The sequence below is a fragment of the Mobula birostris genome, chromosome 13, assembly GCF_030028105.1.
Source record: "Mobula birostris isolate sMobBir1 chromosome 13, sMobBir1.hap1, whole genome shotgun sequence".
In the NCBI taxonomy this organism is placed as follows: domain Eukaryota; kingdom Metazoa; phylum Chordata; class Chondrichthyes; order Myliobatiformes; family Myliobatidae; genus Mobula; species Mobula birostris.
In genome coordinates this window covers 78116580-78135251 of record NC_092382.1, presented here as the reverse complement: position 1 = coordinate 78135251, position 18672 = coordinate 78116580, and the positions used below count along the sequence as shown (strand labels likewise).

Sequence of the window (18672 nt, the reverse complement as noted above, 5' to 3'; positions counted from 1 at the left end):
AAATGGGACCAAGATATTTTTATTTTAAAAAATCAGTGTTGGTATTGATGAAAGTGTTTATTGTCTTTGTTGTACTTGTTAACTATTGAGCTGTTTGGCAGGTTTTTTTTTAAGCCTTGAACTAAATTTTGTCAAAGGTTCTCCCTACTTTGCACGACTTTCTATTTTCTTTGCTTGTTGATATTCCAGATACATGGATATCAGGAGTCCTGATGAAGGGTCTTAGATTCCCACTCATAGATGCTACCTGACATGCTGAGCTCCTCCAGCACTGTGTACGTAGTTCCCTAGATTTCTACCATCTGCAGGTCCTCTTGTTTCCCAGATACTTGTATGTTTCTTGAAAGAACAAGCCAAGAACAAGCTGGTAGTGAGGTTGTGTGGATCTGTTGGTAAAATATTAAATAAAATCTTTAGAAAGAGATGGCATAGGGTTGGAGGGTGTAGAATCTGTGGGTAGAATTAAGGAACAGCAAATGTCAAAAAAAAATCCCTGATGGGACTTGTATAGAGACCCCCAAACAGTAGTAAGTATGTGGGCCACAAATTACAATGGGAGATAGAAAGTGCGTGCCAAAAGGGCAATGTTACAATAGTCATGGGGGATTGTCATGCAAGTGATTAGGAAAATTAGTATGGTGTTGGCCTCAAGAGGAGGAATTCCTAGAATGCCTACAAGATGTTTTTTTAGAGCAGCTCGTGATTGAGCCCACTTGGGGATCAGCTATTCTGGACTGGGTGTTGTAATAATCCAGAATTAATTAGGTCACTTAAGTTCAAAGAACCCTCAAGGGCAAGTGATCTTAATACGATCAAATTCACCCTGACATTGGAGAAGGAGAAGCTAAAGTCAGATGTGGAATAAAGAGAATTAGAGAGGCATGAGAGAAAAATTGGTCAAAATTGATTTGAAAAGAACACAGGCAAGGATGAAAACAGAGCAGCAATGGCTGGAATTTCTGGAAGCAATTCGGAAGGCACAGGATATATACAGTGGCATGCAAATGTTTGGGCACCCCTGGTTAAATTTCTGTTACTGTGAATAGTTAAGCGAGTAAAAGATGACCTGATTTCCAAAAGGCATATAGATAAAGATGGCACATTTCTTGAATATTTTAAACAAGATTACATTTTTATTTCCATCTTTTACAGTTTCAAAATAGCAAAAAAGGAAAAGGGCCCAAAGTAAAAGTTTGGGCACCCTGCATAGTCGTACTTAGTAACACCCCCTTTGGCAAGTATCACAGCTTGTAAATGCTTTTTGTCACCAGCTAAGAGACTTTCAATTCTCGTTTGGGTAAATTTCTGGGTTCAGTGTTTAGTAGCAAAGCACTGACTGTGGAAATTACAAATCAGAATATTATTGGAGTCACAGAATCCAGCAGCACTGAAGCAGGCCCTTCAGCCCTTCTAGTCAATGCTGACCTGCTTTTGTTTTTACTGCCTATTTCCAACTACCTGCACCATAGCCTTCATTAAAGTACATATATGTCACCACATATAACCGTGAGATTCTTTTTTTCTACAGGAACACTTAGCAAATCTATAGAATAGCAACGGGATCAATGAAAGATCAAGTAGAGCATATAATTCAACAAACTGTGTAACTGCAAATATAATTAAATATCAATAAATAACAAGAGCAATGGTTGTAACCCTGGGGAACCCCACTGGGCCGGGCCTTGAGTCCAATAAACAGCCTCCCACCATCACTCTCTGCTTCCTACCATCAAGACAACTGTGCATCCAGTTAGCCAGCTCTCCCTGGATCCCATGTGATCTAACTTTCCACAGCATCTTACCATGCTGAACCTTGTCAAAGGCCTCACTGATGCCCATGTCGGCCACGATCCTGGGACAGAGGTGTCACTGATCAGAGGGCATAGATTTAAAGAGGACGAAGAGGTTTAGAAGGATCTGAAGAGGAGATTTTTCACTCAGAGAGTAGCTGAAATCTGGAACACACTGCCCGAGGTGGTGGTGGAGACAGGTCCCTTCACAACATTACGAAGTGGATGAGCATTGAAACTGCCGAGATACAGTCGGCTATGAACCGAGTGCTGATAAATGGGACCAGTGTAGACAGTGAGTGGATGGTCAGAACAGGTATGGCCGGCCAAAGGCCTGTTTCCATTCTGTCTGATCCACCACTCCGGACATGACAAATTAACGATGGTGGCACCGCAAGGCATTGATTTCACAACCCCTCACCCCTCTCCAACCTGAAATAAACCAGACTGAACCCCTTTGTCACCACTGTGAATATCTGTTTCTGTCAAGGTAACATACAAATTGGTCACTTCTGCTAAACAACTGGCAATTGATGAAGTCCCGTGTCATCTTCCATTAACGTTGCTTCCTTACAGCAAAACTAACCCTCTCACTGTGTCAGAATCAGTGATTAAATCCGACACCAAACACTGTGTTTTCATTCCTGCACATTGTAACTTGAACCATCTCACCAAGGGTCTGATGGAGACACAACCTCTGCCTTCTGCACATGTGATCACATCTCCCCTGATTCTGACATTTCAAATACCCTCAGAATGGTTTTCTGATTCAATCTGAAGGTTATGGTACATTCAGCTCATCGTCAGACCTGACAAACCATGTCTTCCCACAGCTGGTTCCACCTGTTGGTGTGTCCTCTTTCCTCCACCTCCAGGGAAGCTGCATCTCAACACAAACTCCTCACTTGAGACGACTGTCTGTACCCGTGACACAGGAAATCACATCACTGTCACTCTCCTGATACCATCCGGGAAGCGGTACAGCAACATAAAAGCCAGGACCAACAGGCTCCGGGACAGCTTCTTCCACCAGGCCGTCAGACTGATGAACTCACGCTGACTTGAGTGTCCTCTATATTACATTGTCTGTTTTATTTATTATAAACTGTTATAAATTACTATGATTGCACGTTGCACATTAGACAGCTTCTGTACCCCTCCACCCCTGTTAAAATTCTCTGCTCAGCCCCTTCCCTATTCCCTTTCAGACTCCCGATGTGCCAGCAGATCCGAATTCACCGTGTGGACATTTCTACCCCACAGGAGGCTGTACAAACCCGTGTCCTTCTCTGATGCACAGCTCAGTGACCCCAATCCCTGTCTGCACTCGCAGCCCATGACGGTGACAGCTGTCCTAGACTCTGTAACTCACAATCTTGTAACACAATCTTGTTCATAGCAAGTTTAGACAGTCATTAATATGAAGAGAGAATTGTTGTTTCCTGAAGGGACAGGCGAGCGAAGCTGTCTGATCCAATTCACCAGATGTTCCAGTGTTTACAAGTTAATTTGTCCCGGGACCCACACCCACACCCACTGTCCCTTCGCCCCAAACCCCCTGCAGAACCACAAGGAATTGATCCACGGCCCGGGCTCGGTCACAAAGTGAAAACCGGGGCTGAGGAGAGCCCGGAGACAAACACCCCGCTGCCCACTCCACCAACAACACGGCACAGCCGGACACATCTCACAACACCGGATCCGGTCCCGATGAAACCCGAATTTAATTTTGTTGTTCCAGATCGGACCCAACAAAAGGTGTTTTAAAATTGAAGCGCTCCCCTTCACGTGACGTCACACATCAGCACCCCCCCCCCCCACGCGCCTGACGTCACCCATGGTCTCCCCGTAACTGTATCTGCTGTCACGAGCATGGTGCCTTACGTCACACACGCGCTGCTGTGCTCGAGCTTCTTCGGTTTAATGGCTGAGCTGCTGAGCACGAGCCTGAAATGTCGACTGTACCTCTTGCTAGAGATGCTGCCTGGCCTGCTGTGTTCACCAGCAACTTTGATGTGTGTTGCTTGAATTTCCAGCATCTGCAGAATTTCTCGTGTTTATGTTTTTAAAAAGACATGTTGAGGTGAGTTTAACAGGTGTCATTTGTTCATTAGCATAGCCAACGTTATTTAAACTACACAAACACGAGGAAATCTGCAGATGCTGGAATTTCAAGCAACACACACAGGCTGGCTGCTGAGGAGCTACGCTATTGATGTCCTACGTGATGAGGCCGAACTCCTTGTAGACTTGCTTAAAGTTGTAATAGAATAAACATGATAATATAATATAAGTACATATTTTAAAGTCACATTTTCTGCATATACCCAACTTGGTTCACAGATTAGACAAAATGACTAAACAAAGTATTACATACACCCTTGGAGGTCGACCAGGGGTGGGGGTGGATATGGGGTTGCGGGGGGCACTGGCGCTACCTCCCTGAAATGAGTTTTGCAGGGTGCGATGTCTGTCATTACCGGTTGAACCAGGGAGCCCAGTCTCTGAAAAAGGGGGTGGACTGTCCGGGACTGAGATGAGGGGAAGTGTCTCCACTCTGAGGGTGATGAATGTCTGTAAATCCTCACCACAGAGGGCGGTGAAGACTCAGTGATCGTCCTCACATAAAACAGAGACCGGCAGATGAGTGGAGACCGAAGGCATCGAGGAAATGAGGATCGGACAGAAACATGTGGCTGAGATGGGAGAGCAGCCATCATCTTGTTGATGGTTAGAGGGGCTGAATGGCCACCTCCTGCTGTTTCTCACTTGGTGTTTCAGTGCTGCTGTCATAGTCATGTCATAGTCATACTTTATTGATCCCGATAAATAATTAAATAGTAATAACACCATACATAGTTCAATAGTGATATGTAAATTATGCCAGGAAATAAGTCCAGGACCAGCCTATTGGCTCAGGGTGACTGACCCTCCAAGGGAGGAGTTGTAAAGTTTGATGGCCACAGGCAGGAATGACTTCCTATGGTGCTCTGTGTTGCATCTCGGTGGAATGAGTCTTATCAAGTCTCACGAGGATGTTATCAGAAAAGTGGATGAAGACAAGGCATTGGATGTTGTCGACATGGCCTTTAGCAAGGCACTTGACAAAGTCTCATATGGGAGTTTGGTCTAGAAGGTGCAGTCACTCAGCATTCAAGATGAGATAGTAAATTGGATGAGACACTGTCTTTGGGAGAAGCCAGACTGTGGTAGCAGATTGTTGCCTCTCTGACTGGAGGCCTGTGACTAGTGGTGTGCCACAGGGATCAGTGCTGGATCTGTTGCTGTTTGTCATCTATGTCAGATATCTGGATGACAGTGTGGTTAACTGGATCAGCAAATTTGTGGATGACAGCAAGATTGGTGGTGTAGTGGACAGCGAGGAAGACTATCATGGCTTGCAGTGCAATCTGGACTCACTGGAAAAATGGGCTGAGAAACAGAAAATGGAATTTAATGCAGACAAGTGTGAAGTGTTGCATGTTGGTAGGAACAAGGTCTTACACAGTGACTGGTCGGGCACTGAGGAGTGATGTAGAAGAAAGGGGTCTGGGAACACAGGTCTGTAATTCACTGAAAGTAGCGTCAGAGTTAGATAAGGGACAGAAGGAAAGATTTTGGGACATTGGCCTTTATAAACGCAAGTACTGACTACAGAAGATGGATGTTATGTTGACTTTGTAGAGGACATTGGTGAGGCCTAATTTGAAGTATTGTGTGCAGTTTTGGTCACCTACCTACAGGGAAGATGTGAAAGAGGTTGAAAGAGTTCAGAGAAAATTCACAAGGATGTTGCCACGTCTGGAGGACTTGGGTTATAAGGAAAGAGTGAACAGGTAAGGACTTTATTCCTTGGAACATAGAAGATTGAGGGGAGATTTGATGGAGGTGTACCACAATTATGAGGGGTATACATAGGGTCAATGCAAGCTGGCTTTTACCACTGAGATGAGGTGGGACCACAACCAGAAGCCATGAGTGAAAGGTGAAACGTTAAGGGGAACATGAGGGGAAACTTCTTCACACAGATCGTCATCTGGGTGTGGAATGAGCAGCCAGCACAAGTGGCGAATGTGAGCTCAATTTCAACATTTAAGAGGTGTGTGTAGGTACCTGGATGGCAGAGATATGGGAGTCGAAAGTTTAAATAGTTCAGCACAAATTAGATAGGCCGAAGGGTCTCTTTCTGTGTTGTACTTTTCTATGACTGTGACAAGAAGCTTAAATAATACTAATATTCACTAATTCCTTTTAACAGACCAACCACTCATCTCAGCAGCAAATTTTTATATGGCGTTTAAACTGTGGCACTTTAAATTAACAGTGCGTAAAAGAAAATCCCGGCTGCAGGTCAACAAAGGCTATTTGTGTGAGAGTGTTTCAGTTACTGTGGAACGAGACACCCATGTAGCTCAGTGGGAACAGGGAATAATACCAATGAGGAGAGTCAAACTGAGCCAGGTCACAGATTGGGGATGGCAGAAATGCCCCATTCTTATAGTGACAGAATAGCATCAGAGAGTTTCATTCCAGATACCATTTAATTCCAGATACCAGCACTCTGCCCAGTTAGATGATTTCTCTCTCCAACTTGCGTTGACCCTCACTGTAACAGTGTGATGTCAGATAACACCTTGACAACTCAAGTGATCTCGTCTGAAATGTTGTCCTTCACCCATTAATGGATTTTGTAAATCTTCTTACAGGTTAAAAATGACAAGGAATTTATCTACAGGAATCTCAAACACAACATGCCAGTTTTGTTGTCTCTGTCCAGATATTTAAGTGGAGCAAAGGATTCAATCGATCATCCTTCCTGCTCAGACTGTGGCGGGGGTGGTGGTGGGGGGATTCACTCAGTCATCTGACTGACTGGCATGCCTGTCATTTGACACATGGGGAGAGGCCGTTCACTTGCTCAGACTTTTGGAATGGATTCATTCGGTTATCTCACCTGAAGTTACATCAGTTTGGGCAATGGCATTCACCTGTTCTGTGGGTGAGAAGGGATTCAGTCGGTCTTCCTACCTGCTAGCATGGAGATGACTGCAGTTATTGAAGAATGTGCACATCTCAGCCTGTTACGTTGCTAGAAATCCTTTGCACACTGAACAAAGAGAACGAAGATACAGAAAGGATCACTGACTCAAGACCCATTCAGCTTTTCATCACTATCAACTGGTACGAATATTGTTGCTGAGGGCTTGAGTATAGTTCTAAAAATAAGAGAGAAGTATAACATAGCAAAGACGAGTGGGAAGACGGAGGATTGGGAAACATTTAAAGGGCAACAGAAGGTAACTAAAAAGGCAATACGTGGAGAAAAAATGAGGTACAAAGGTAAACTAGCCAAGAATATAAAGGAGGATAGTAAAAGCTTCTTTACGTATGTGAAAAGGAGAAAGATAGTTAAGACCAAAATTGGGCCCTTGAAGACAGAAGCAGGTGAATTTATTATGGGAAACAAGGAAATGGCAGATGAGTTGAACAGGTAACACACATCAAAGTTGCTGGTGAATGCAGCAGGCCAGGCAGCATCTCTAGGAAGAGGTACAGTCGACGTTTCAGGCCGAGACCCTTCGTCAGGACAGGAGTTGAACAGGTACTTTGGATCTGTCTTCACTAGGGAAGACACAATCTCCCAGATGTAATAGTGGCCAAAAGACCTAGCGTAATGGATGATTTGAAGGAAATTTATATTAGGCAGGAAATGGTGCTGGATAGGCTGTTGGGTCTGAAGGCTGATAAGTCCCCGGGACCTGATGGTCTGCATCCCAGGGTACTTAAGGAGGTGGCTTTAGAAATTGTGGACGCAGTGGTAATCATTTTCCAATGTTCTATAGATTCAGGATCAGTTCCTGTGGATTGGAGGGTGGCTAATGTTGTCCCTTTCTTCAAGAAGGGAGGAAGAGAGAAAACAGGAAATTATAGACCGGTTAGCCTGACGTCGGTGGTGGGAAAGACACTGGAGTCAATTATAAAAGATGAAATTACGACACATCTGGATAGTAGTAACAGGATCGGTCTGAGTCAGCATGTATTTACGAAGGGGAAATCGTGCTTGACTAATCTTCTGGAATTTTTTGAGGATGTAACTATGAAAATAGACAAGGGAGAGCCAGTGGATGTAGTGTACCTGGACGTTCAGAAAGCCTTTGATAAAGTCCCACATAGGAGATTAGTGGGCAAAATTAGGGCACATGGTATTGGGGGCAGAGTACTGACATGGATTGAAAATTGTCTGGCTGACTGAAAAGAGTAGTGATTAACGGCTCCCTTTCTTAATGGCAGGCGGTGACCAGTGGGGTACCGCAGGGTTCAGTGCTGGGACCGCAGCTGTTTACAATATATATTAATGATTTAGATGAGGGAATTAAAAGTAACATTAGCAAATTTGTCGTTGACACAAAGCTGGGAGGCAGTGTGAAATGTGAGGAGGATGCTATGAGAATGCAGGGTGACTTAGACAGGCTGGGTGAGTGGGCAGATGCAGTTTAATGTGGATAAATGTGAGGTTATCCACTTTGGTGGTAAGAACAGGAAGGCAGATTATTATCTAAATGGAGTCAAGTTAGGAAAAGGGGAAACACAATGAGATCTAGGTGTTCTTGTACATCAGTCACTGAAAGCAAGCATGCAAGTACAGCAGGCAGTGAAAAAAGCTAATAGCATGCTGGCCTTCATAACAAGGGGAATTGAGTATAAGAGCAAAGAGGTCCTTCTGCAGCTGTACAGGGCCCTGGTGAGACCACACCTGGAGTACTGTGTGCAGTTTTGGTCTCCAAGTTTGAGGAAGGACATTCTTGCTATTGAGGGAGTGCAGCGTAGGTTCACAAGGTTAATTCCCGGAATGGCGGGACTGTCATATGTCGAAAGCTTGGAGCGACTGGGCTGGTATACTCTGGAATTTAGAAGGCTGAGGGGGGATCTTATTGAAACATGTAAGATTATTTAGGGATTGGACACGCTGCAGGCAGGAAGCATGTTCACGCTGATGGGTGAGTCCAGAACCAGAGGCCACAGTTTAAGAATTAGGGGCAGGCCATTTAGAACAGAGTTGAGGAAAAACTTTTTCACCCAGAGAGTGGTGGATATATGGAATGCACTGCCTCAGAAGGCTGTGGAGGCCAAGTCTCTGGATGCTTTCAAAAAAGAGATGGATAGAGCTCTTAAAGATGGTGGAATCAAAGTTTATGGGGATAAGGCAGGAACTGGGTACTGATCGTGGATGATCAGCCATGATCACAGTGAATGGCGGTGCTGGCTCGAAGGGCCGAATGGCCTACTCCTGCACCTGTTGTCTAAATGTCTGAACTGCTGTGAATAAGGCATAACAATTTTCAATTTTTGTTCTATTACACAATAAAAGTGAAGAGATTTGCATCCTTATACCTTGGTCATCAAGTAACAGAGACTCTGGCTTGATGCCCCTGTGTGTAATTCCATTGTTGTGAAGATATTCCTGAAAGTAGGCAAAGACAAATATAAATCAGGTATTCTGAATTTACATCTTTTTCTAATTCTCCAAGCCCACAAAATATCAATTGTACAAATGGAACAGGTTTCTGGCAGAATTAGTCAGATACAATTGCTGGACAATCGGTTCAGAGAATATTTTGTGACTTAATCTGGGTGCACACTAGACTTCCAGTGCCGATATGAAAGTTGAGTATTAAGGCTGGCCTGGAAGAATGATGAAACTTCTGAAGATGCTTTGGGAGGTCACCCATCCATGAACAGCATTTTACTGTCAAAGGGAACTTTGGTGAGCTCCAAAATTGATCTCATTTGAAAATTGGGACAAAGCACTGTTAACCTCCTTACTGCTGGTTATAGTGCTAGTTCAATTCTGGCAGACAAAGCTCTTCGAGAGCAAACATGGGCAGGTAAATCCATCTATGATCATGCTCAGTAATGCACGTCGAAATAGAGAAAACTGCTGCTGCACGTCATAAACACTCACTTAAAACAAAGGGATAAATGATGAGGAGCACTTACCACTCCTGCTATCAGCTGCTGGAAAAACCCATCAGCATCTGCCTCGGGCATCCCCACGTCAGGCTCTGTGGGAAGGCAGATCACATTAATCAAAGGCTGAACTTGGGATCAGTTCGCAAATCATTAATATTGTCTGAAATTATGTCATTTTACATCACGCTTAAATTTAATCCCAAATCCCAGGCCTCATTTCACTGAGGTGCCCAAGTAGATGGATTCTCCAACATGCCCTATTTAGACCACAGACAAAAAAACCTAGGACAGCTGAAGCAGCTTACATACTGAACTTTAAAGCCTGTCCTACTTTGTCCCCGTAACATCTGGAAATGTATTATGTACAACTTCAGATGTTCCATTTCTCCCATAATTTAGTTTTCTGGGTGTTCTATAGGGAGAATGTCTGGGAGTGGATGCCAGCTTTTTCCAGCTCAGGACACAAAGGTGCAGTTACTAAAGAACCCACACAAGTATATCTGTAAAAGTGACAGCAACAGTACAACCAAAATTATTAAAATTAGCCAATCCGTATACAAAACATCTTTAACCCTTTCCCCCCTCAACCCAAACTTCTCTATTTTAAACCCTAAGTTTAAGCACAGATCCTACCTACTCTATCAAAGAGCTCTCCTCCACTGCAATACTCCAAAAACAAGTATTGGATATGGGCCTCGACGATGCCCATAAAAGCCGACAGTCTTTTCATGGTTCAACATCTTATTGATGCAGATTTCTCTCTTGATGTTATCAGGGTAGTCACAAGCATGTGTGGTGACCACTTTCTTCACTGTCACTGCTTCCTCTGTTCATCGACTAATTGCCAGTTGTACCCTATGATCAAATACAAAACCGTTGTCTACATTGCAAAACTTCTCAATACTCCATTGAGTTAAATGCATCAGAAACAGAGCATGAGCCAAGTGGCTCTTCATCCCCGCTACCCCATGCAATAAGATCATTATTGATCTGGTTTTGGCCTCAACACCACTTTCCAACTCTCCCTCTGCACCTGTAGATTTCCATGTAGTTCATATGCCTGCAATATATTGTATATTCTATGGCTCTACCACAACTCTTAAAGTGGAGAATTCCAAAGGATCACAACCTGCAAAAGAAATTCTTCTTCATCTCCTGATCAATGGGAAACCAGTTACTCAAACTATATCCCATTTTCTCGATATCCTCACTTGGAGAAACATCGTCTCAGCATCTTGTCTGACAACACCCTCAGAATCTTGCTTCAGTAAGATCACCTCTCTTTCTTCCCTACTCGCTCACCCCTCGCCCCCATACGTGAATCCCGATTCAAATATATCCTTCCTTAAAGACGAGATCTAAACTGTACACAGATCGCCAGGTGTTGTCTCACGAGCTCCCAATAAATTTGCTACAAAACATCCTTACCTTTGTTTTCCATAATCCTTACAATAACCTACACACCACTCTTGTGTGCTAGAGATTGAGTTTGCACTGCAACATTCTCTAATCACCTCTCTATTTAACCATCAAGTTTTTCATTCTTCCTTCCAGGGCAGGCAGGCAACTTCAGATTTTGTTCTACATTATATTTCAAAGGCCACCTTTCTGCTCGTTCACTTAACCTGTGCTCATCACATCACAGGCTTGTGTACTCTGCATCACCGGATAAGCCACTTATCTCAAATTTGTTGAAAATATAGAGAACACACATCCGGTCTCCTCAGATTACAAGCAATGCATCCACTATCTCTGATGCCACTTATTTGTAAAGACACAAATTTGTCCTGTACTTTTTCACTGATAAAAATAAAAATTTCTCTCTCCCTACAGACCTTTGCAATCTGTTATTATTTTCATTATTTAGAATCTGTACCTTCTCATTCCCAATTTTACAATGAGCCTCAAAAACCAACATTACTTTTGGCTTTTTGCTTGTATTTCTGTAAAAACCCCATCAATATTTTTAATAATTTTCTTATATGTTCCACATTCTTTACAATTTTTGTGGCATACCTTGTAGTTTTAAACTTTCCCAGTCCTCTTGCCTACCGTCAATTAATTAATCCTCATTATAACACGTTATTATCACCCTAACTTCCTTGGGAATTCTCCACAGATGGTGCACCCTTCTCGTGGGGCATTTCTTTCTCCAGACTTTTGCTGCAAGTTAAGAAATACCTCCTTAAATGAGTGCTATTGCTAATCTACCAAACCAGTTTTTAAGAATTATTTTTTGAACTGCATGACTTACTCACCATATGCTCCTTCACCCAAAGTCTGCAGCAGATCCCAATCTTGCACAAACGGAACTGCCATCGTCCTGCACAGTCACGAATGATGCTGAAAAGGGGAACGCATGATCACAAGCTGAAGTCATCTTCAGGTACACTTGAAGGACAGCCAGAGACCTTTCCTCCCAGTGCAGAAGTGGCTGATACCAGAGGGCATCATTTTAAGGTGACCGGAGAAAAGTACAGGGGGATATCAGGTGTAAGATTTTTTTTATATATATAAAGCACAGAGAGTGGTGTGTGGAACACACTGACTACCAGAGTGTTGGTAGAGGCTGATATATTCTGTACATGAAAGGGATTTTAGAAAAGTAGAGGGTGATTTAGGAGGGAGTGGTTAGCCCGAACGATCTGCACTGTGCTGTAGTGTTCTATAAGGCTATTTTTAGTTATTGGTTTTTCAGAATCCACACTTCATTGCCAATGTGAGATTTCACTGCACATCCATCATTGCCCAAAGGAAGTGACAGTGAATGCATCTGGAACTACCGCACTTCTTCTGGTTAAGGATCTCTGTACTCCTGATGGGGAAAGCGTTGGCGTTCCAGGATTTCGATCCAGCCACCACAATGACGGAACGGCAATATCTTTTCAATGAAAATAAGTGCTGGGGATACTTGTCACTTCATTCAGCATTCTGCAGAGAAAGAGCAAATGTGTCAGGTTAATGGCTCTTCCTTAGAACTGATGAAAGATCTCTGCCATGATTAAGAATCACATCACATCTGAATCATTCTCTACAGAATGCTGCATTACCACCGAATCCTTTTCGGTATTTTATGCCTCTTTTCCTCAGATTTCCACCTTTTTCTCTCCTTGGAGATGTAGTAAGCCATAGGTTGGAGAATGTTGTTAAATGCTGGATGGAGCTGCACAAATTTAGGCAAATGCGGAATATTCATAAATATCTCCAGTATTTGGCTTGTGGCATATGGCAGAAAGACCTTGGGATATCAGGAAAGCAGTGTACCCACATTCTCCCGATTATCACCAATTTCTTAACGGAACCAGCTCTGGTCAAAAAGCTGAAGTCCAGCGGGACGGTTAGATTTTTTTTCCCTGTGGAAATAATCCATTGACTGCTATGCCGTTATTTGCCACATGCGAGCTCATATTTAAATATTGTCAAAGTTGCAACCCTCCCCCCTCCCTTTCGTCCGACTCTATCCCGTCCCTCTCCCCCCAACTACCCATCGTCCCTCATCAAACAGCCTCACTTCCCCCATTTACAACCCCAGCCATCGCTTCCATCCGATGTTCCTATCCACACTCCTCCCGTTTCCGGAGGGCCCCCTTCCCCAGTCACCTGCCCCGCTGGGCCCGCCGAACGACTCGGCCCAAACTTTGCTTCTCTCGCTGCAACGCCTTCCGTAAACGTCATCACGCTTGCACTAACATCAGACGCTAGAGAGGGCGGGTGGAACAGTTCGACAGGACTATCAGCTGAGAAGAGGAGTATTCATACAAACCAGGGCCGCCTCTCTCATTTGGTTGGTGCAATATCAGCTATTTTACGTGATCAACTGTATTGCGAGAGAGATTTCGCGACAAGAGAGAAAAATACAACTTATGTCAAAGATTGAGAGAAATTACACCAAATCTACTTCAAACGTTGGAGAGAAGTCGGATAAATCGGTGTCCTGTGGACAATCGGTCCAACTTAATAGAGGGAAGACTAGCAGGATCCAAAAGGGTCCGGACAGTTGTGGATATCGCTTCTCGGGCTTTTGGCTAAGATCAAGTTTAGTATCTGTTCTTATCAGTTTGGCTGTCTTCACTATTTCCCTCAGGAGTCTAGAGGTACTGTCTAGCCTGCCGTCGGCACTGCCGGGTCCTCCAGCCGCATCAATGGTGCAATTGAAGTCTCCGGCCAGAACGACCGGCTGGGTCGTCACCAGCAGCCGTGGGAGCTGCTCGAAGACGGCCAGCCGCTCGCTCTGCACGGGGGAGGCGTACATGTTGATCAGCCGGAGCGGAGTGCCCCGGTATTTGACGTCTGCTACCAGGAGGCGCCCCGCAACCACCTCTTTAACTTGGGTGATTGAGAAGTTGCCTCCCCGCAGCAGAATCCCCAGGCCGGAAGCGCGACAATCGTTGCCCCCCGACCACACCGACAAACCTTTTTTCCACCACCGTGACCACCTCCGGTAGTTACGGAGATGTGGTAGTCCACACTCCTGGAGGAAGGTCACATCGGCCTTTACAGTGTCCAGGTACTGGAGCGTGCTGACGCATCGCCCAGTACTCTTCAAACTTCGCACATTCAAGCACGCCAATTTAAGGTCTGCCATCGTTAAGTCTTTTATTTTGGCTGCTCTCCGTCCTCACTCTTGCCATCCTGAGCCTTCATCCCCACCGCCTTTGTGAAGTTTTCCACCTCCTGTGGGCTCAGGTACTGCTGGTAGTACTCCTCCGTGTGTGGCCGTTCTGGTTCTGGGTCTGGGCCCGGGGGGTTGCTGACTTCCTGGGCTGCTTCCCCTTCCGGCTGCTGGGTGCCAGCCGTGGCTCTGCTCCCGGATTCCCGGAGCTCTGTGCGTCTGCTGCTCTCCGCCTCCTGTACTTGGGGGGTGGCCAGCAGACTTTCTCCCCTCTCTCTCCTCCTCTCCACCTGTTCTGCCAGCCGCTTCTTCCGCCGGGGCTGCTGGCCTCCCCCAACTCCTTCCTCCTCTGAAGAGGACAGGGTACCAGGGGCTGCGTGGTTCCCTGCCCTTTTCTGGCGTTGCTCCGCCTTCTGTCGCTTGGCCGCCGCCTTTTGGGTCTTTTTTCGTTTCACGACCTTCCATTCGGTTTCCCCCTCCGCTCTCCCCTCCTCCATGGACTCCTGCTCGTCGTTTGCCTGGTCCTGGAGGGTCTGCAGTGGGGTGGCAGGTCTTGGGGTGCTTGCACCTTCCTCCCTGGTCTCGTCATCCGTCCTGTCGGGTGCCTCATCTGCAGCGCTGGCGGGTACGTCCGCATCAGCCTGGGCCCTTTCAGGGCCAGCACCTCCCCTGGTCGCCTGTGCGGAGGTGCCCCCACGCTTCGGGCAGGCTCTGTACAGGTGGCCGGCCTGTCCGCAGAGGTTGCAGGCCTTGGCGACGCCTTTGGCACCCCCACAGGTGGAGCACAGCCGCAAGCCACCTGGACACGATCGGACGGCTCAGCCCGCTCCCGGATCGACTTCCTCTTCCTGTCTGAGTCCCTCACGGTCAGGTCCACCGACGTCACGCCGGTGTTCTTCTCTGACCACTGCCTTCTGAGAGCCACCTGTCACTTACGGGAGGACCAGAAGGCAGGCAGGGGGACGTGGAAGCTGAACGTAAAGCTGCTGACCCCAGAGAACATCGAGGAACTAGAGAGGGAGTACACAGGTTGGAGAACCTTGAAAGCCTTCTTTGATTCCCCGGTTCACTGGTGGGAAGCCACCAAGGAGAACATTAAGAGGTTCTTCATCCGCAAGGGTATTCAGAAGGCAAGGCAGGAGCAGAGGGAACTGCGTAAACTCCAGACAGAGTTGCAGCAACTTCTCCTTCTGCAGTCGAAGGGGGTGGATGTCAGGGAGGAACTGCGAGAGGTGAAGGGCCGGCAAGCCCAGCACCTCGCCGCGGAATCCTCCAAGATCATCTTCCGATCAAGGGTCCAAACCGTGGAGCAGGACGAGACGTGCTCACGCTTCTTCTTCCAAAAGGTGCACAGGGGGAGCTCTGTGATCCACAACCTTAAGGAAGAGGACGGCTCAGTCGCGTCCTCGCAGACCGACATACTGAGGATCTGCAAGTCCTTCTATGCCGGTCTGTACGAGGAAAAGGCCACAGAATCCACAGCCTCCCGCAACTTCCTGTCGTCTATCACGCAGGTCTTAGACGACGGCAAGCGGGAGAGTCTGGATCGGCCACTGACCTTGGACGAGCTGACAGGCTCCATCCGTTCCTTCGGGTCGGGTAAGACTCCCGGAAGCGACGGCTTACCGGCCGAGTTGTACTCGGCTCTGTGGAACTGGATGGGCCCAGACCTGCTGGAAGTGTACAACGCTATGCTTCTGGCCGGCAGTATGTCTGAGTCCATGAGGAAGGGCATCATCACCCTCATCTACAAGCAGAAGGGGGAAAGGGAGGACATTAGGAATTGGAGACCCATCTCTCTCCTGAATGTGGACTACAAGATCCTGTCCAAGGCTATCGCCAACAGGGTCAAGTCTGCTCTGGGACAGGTGATCCACCCGGACCAAACCTGTGCTGTACCGGGCAGGAAGATCTCAGACAGCCTCGCGCTGCTGAGGGACACCATCGCCTACGTGCAGGACAGGGGGGTGGAAGCCTGCCTGGTCAGCTTGGACCAGGAGAAAGCCTTCGACAGGATATCGCACACGTACATGGCGGACGTGCTCTCCAAAATGGGATTTGGGGAGGGAATCCGGAATTGGATCAGACTGCTCTACACAGACATCCGTAGTGCAGTCCAGGTCAACGGGTGGGAAACAGACAGCTTCCCCATCAGGTCTGGAGTCAGGCAGGGCTGCCCCCTCTCCCCTGTCTTGTTTGTCTGCTGCATAGAACCCTTTGTGGAAGCCATCAGGAGGGATGAGGGCATAAGAGGGGTGACGCTGCCAGGCAGTGGAGGGACCCAAGTGAAAACCTCCCTGTACATGGACGACGTCACCGTCTTCTGCTCTGATCCGAGGTCAGTTCGCAGGTTGATTGGCACCTGCGAACAGTTCGAGCTAGCGTCGGGGGCCAGGGTCAACCGCACGAAGAGCGAAGCCATGCTCTTTGGCAACTGGCCCGACCGATCCAGCATCCCCTTCACCATCAGGTCTGACCACGTGAAGGTGTTGGGGATCTGGTTCGGAGGGGCGGAGGCGTGCAACAAGAACTGGCAGGAGCGGACTGCCAAGGTGAAACAGAAACTGGGACTGTGGGGAGGGCGCTCCCTGTCGATAACGGGCAAGAACCTGGTCATCAGGTGTGAGGTGCTCTCAGGGCTGCTGTACTTGGCGCAGGTCTGGCCCGTCCCCCGCTCCTACAGCTCGGAAATCACCCGGGCTGTCTTCAGATTCGTCTGGGGATCCAAGATGGAGCGGGTGAGACGGACCGCCATGCACAAGTCCCTGGACAACGGGGGCAAGAACGTCCCCAATGTCGCCCTCACCCTGATGGCCAGCTTCGTATGTGGCTGCATCAGGTTGTGTGTAGAGCCCAGGTATGTGGGCACCAAGTACCACTATGTGCCCAGGTTCTACTTGTCGCCCTGGCTGCGAAGGATGGGTCTGGCCCCACTCCCGCGCAACACCCCAGTCAGCTGGTCGTTGCCGGCATACCTATCCCACGTAGCAAAGTTCTTCCAGGAGAACGCCTTTGACCACAAGGCCATCAGGCAGTGGTCGGCACGAAGTGTCCTGCAGGCACTGCAGGAGAAGGACGTGATGGACACAGTGGGGTGGTTCCCTGAGCAGACTGTCCAGTTCATCTGGCAAAATGCCTCATCGCCAGATCTCACCAACAGGCACCAAGACCTCGCCTGGCTGGCGGTGAGAGGGGCCCTCCCAGTCAGAGCCCTCCTGTACGCCCGGAACGTCGTCTCCGCACCCCACTGCCCACGGGAGGACTGCAGTGAGGAGGAGTCTGTGACCCACCTCTTTGCACACTGCCAGTTCGCAAAGAGGGTGTGGAGGAGGATGGACGGGCTAGTGTCACGTTTCATCCCCAGCAGCTGCGTGACAGAGGACTCTCTGATCTACGGGCTGTTCCCGGGGACGCACACGGAGACCAACATCCGGTGCTGCTGGCAGATCATCAACTCGGTGAAAGACGCTCTTTGGTCAGCCCGAAACTTGATGATCTACCAGCACATGGAGATGTCTGTGGGAGAATGCTGCCGACTGGCACACTCTCGGCTGCAGGAGTACGTGCTGAGGGACGCACTGAAACTCGGTGCAGCCACCGCAAGGGCCCGGTGGGGGAGGACCACAGTATAGGTTTCTCCACCCGTGGGAGTGGGAGGGGTCGGTGGGCAGGGAGTATACCCCTCAACAATGAGATGCAAAGCTGAACTACTGGAGTGCCACGTGGGTGGCTATAAACACGGGTATTTTACTGAGTATAATGGAAACGTATGTAAAGGATGAAAAGTTATTGAATGGCTTACTGTATATATTTATTTTTGAATAAAGTATATTTTGAAATATAAAAAAAAAATCTGTTCTTATCAGTTTAATATCTGATACGTCCCTTATCTGGGGACCATATATTAAATTGATTTTTGGGACAGGGAGATGGACTAGGGGCTTGCTCCGTCCACTCCGCGCATCGACCCGGTATTGCAGTGCCTCTGGGAACGGTGCACCTCCCTTTCGGGGAGACTAACAACAAATTAAAAAAAATAGAATTCTGTTATTCGCAGGCAGGCTATGGGGTTATATTTCTTCTTTCTGCCTCGTACTTCTTGCAGGCTATGTTTGTTTTTAAATGAGGACACACGTAGGCTTGAGTGGGTAAAGCAGTTTATTTACAGAATATTTAGGAGCCTCTTGGACCACCACATGGAAGAAAGAACTACAAGCGAGGAAACGGATTCCTCAGGTCTCAAAGGCAACAGAAACAACACGCACACAATTTACAGCAGTCGTGGATAAAGTCGGATCG

At 47.3% G+C, this 18672-nt stretch overlaps 1 protein-coding gene, 1 non-coding gene and 1 pseudogene across 2 annotated transcripts; 2 read left to right on the top strand and 1 right to left on the bottom strand.

Annotated features, from left to right (window-relative positions):
• Positions 1-243: 243 nt before the first annotated feature.
• LOC140208014 (serine/threonine-protein kinase Chk1-like) lies at positions 244-12248 on the bottom strand. Its single transcript, XM_072276546.1, has 4 exons — positions 12020-12248; positions 9789-9853; positions 9183-9252; positions 244-386 (listed from the first exon to the last, which is right to left on the bottom strand). The coding sequence occupies exons 1-4, from the start codon at positions 12078-12080 to the stop codon at positions 244-246; spliced, it is 339 nt and encodes a 112-aa protein (XP_072132647.1). The 5' UTR covers positions 12081-12248.
• Positions 12249-13766: 1518 nt separating this feature from the next.
• Positions 13767-13871, top strand: LOC140208822 (U2 spliceosomal RNA; annotated as a pseudogene).
• A 4323-nt stretch (positions 13872-18194) lies between these two features.
• Positions 18195-18378, top strand: LOC140208728 (U2 spliceosomal RNA). The gene has a single exon (XR_011888893.1). It is a non-coding gene; the product is annotated as a U2 spliceosomal RNA (small nuclear RNA).
• Positions 18379-18672: the final 294 nt, after the last annotated feature.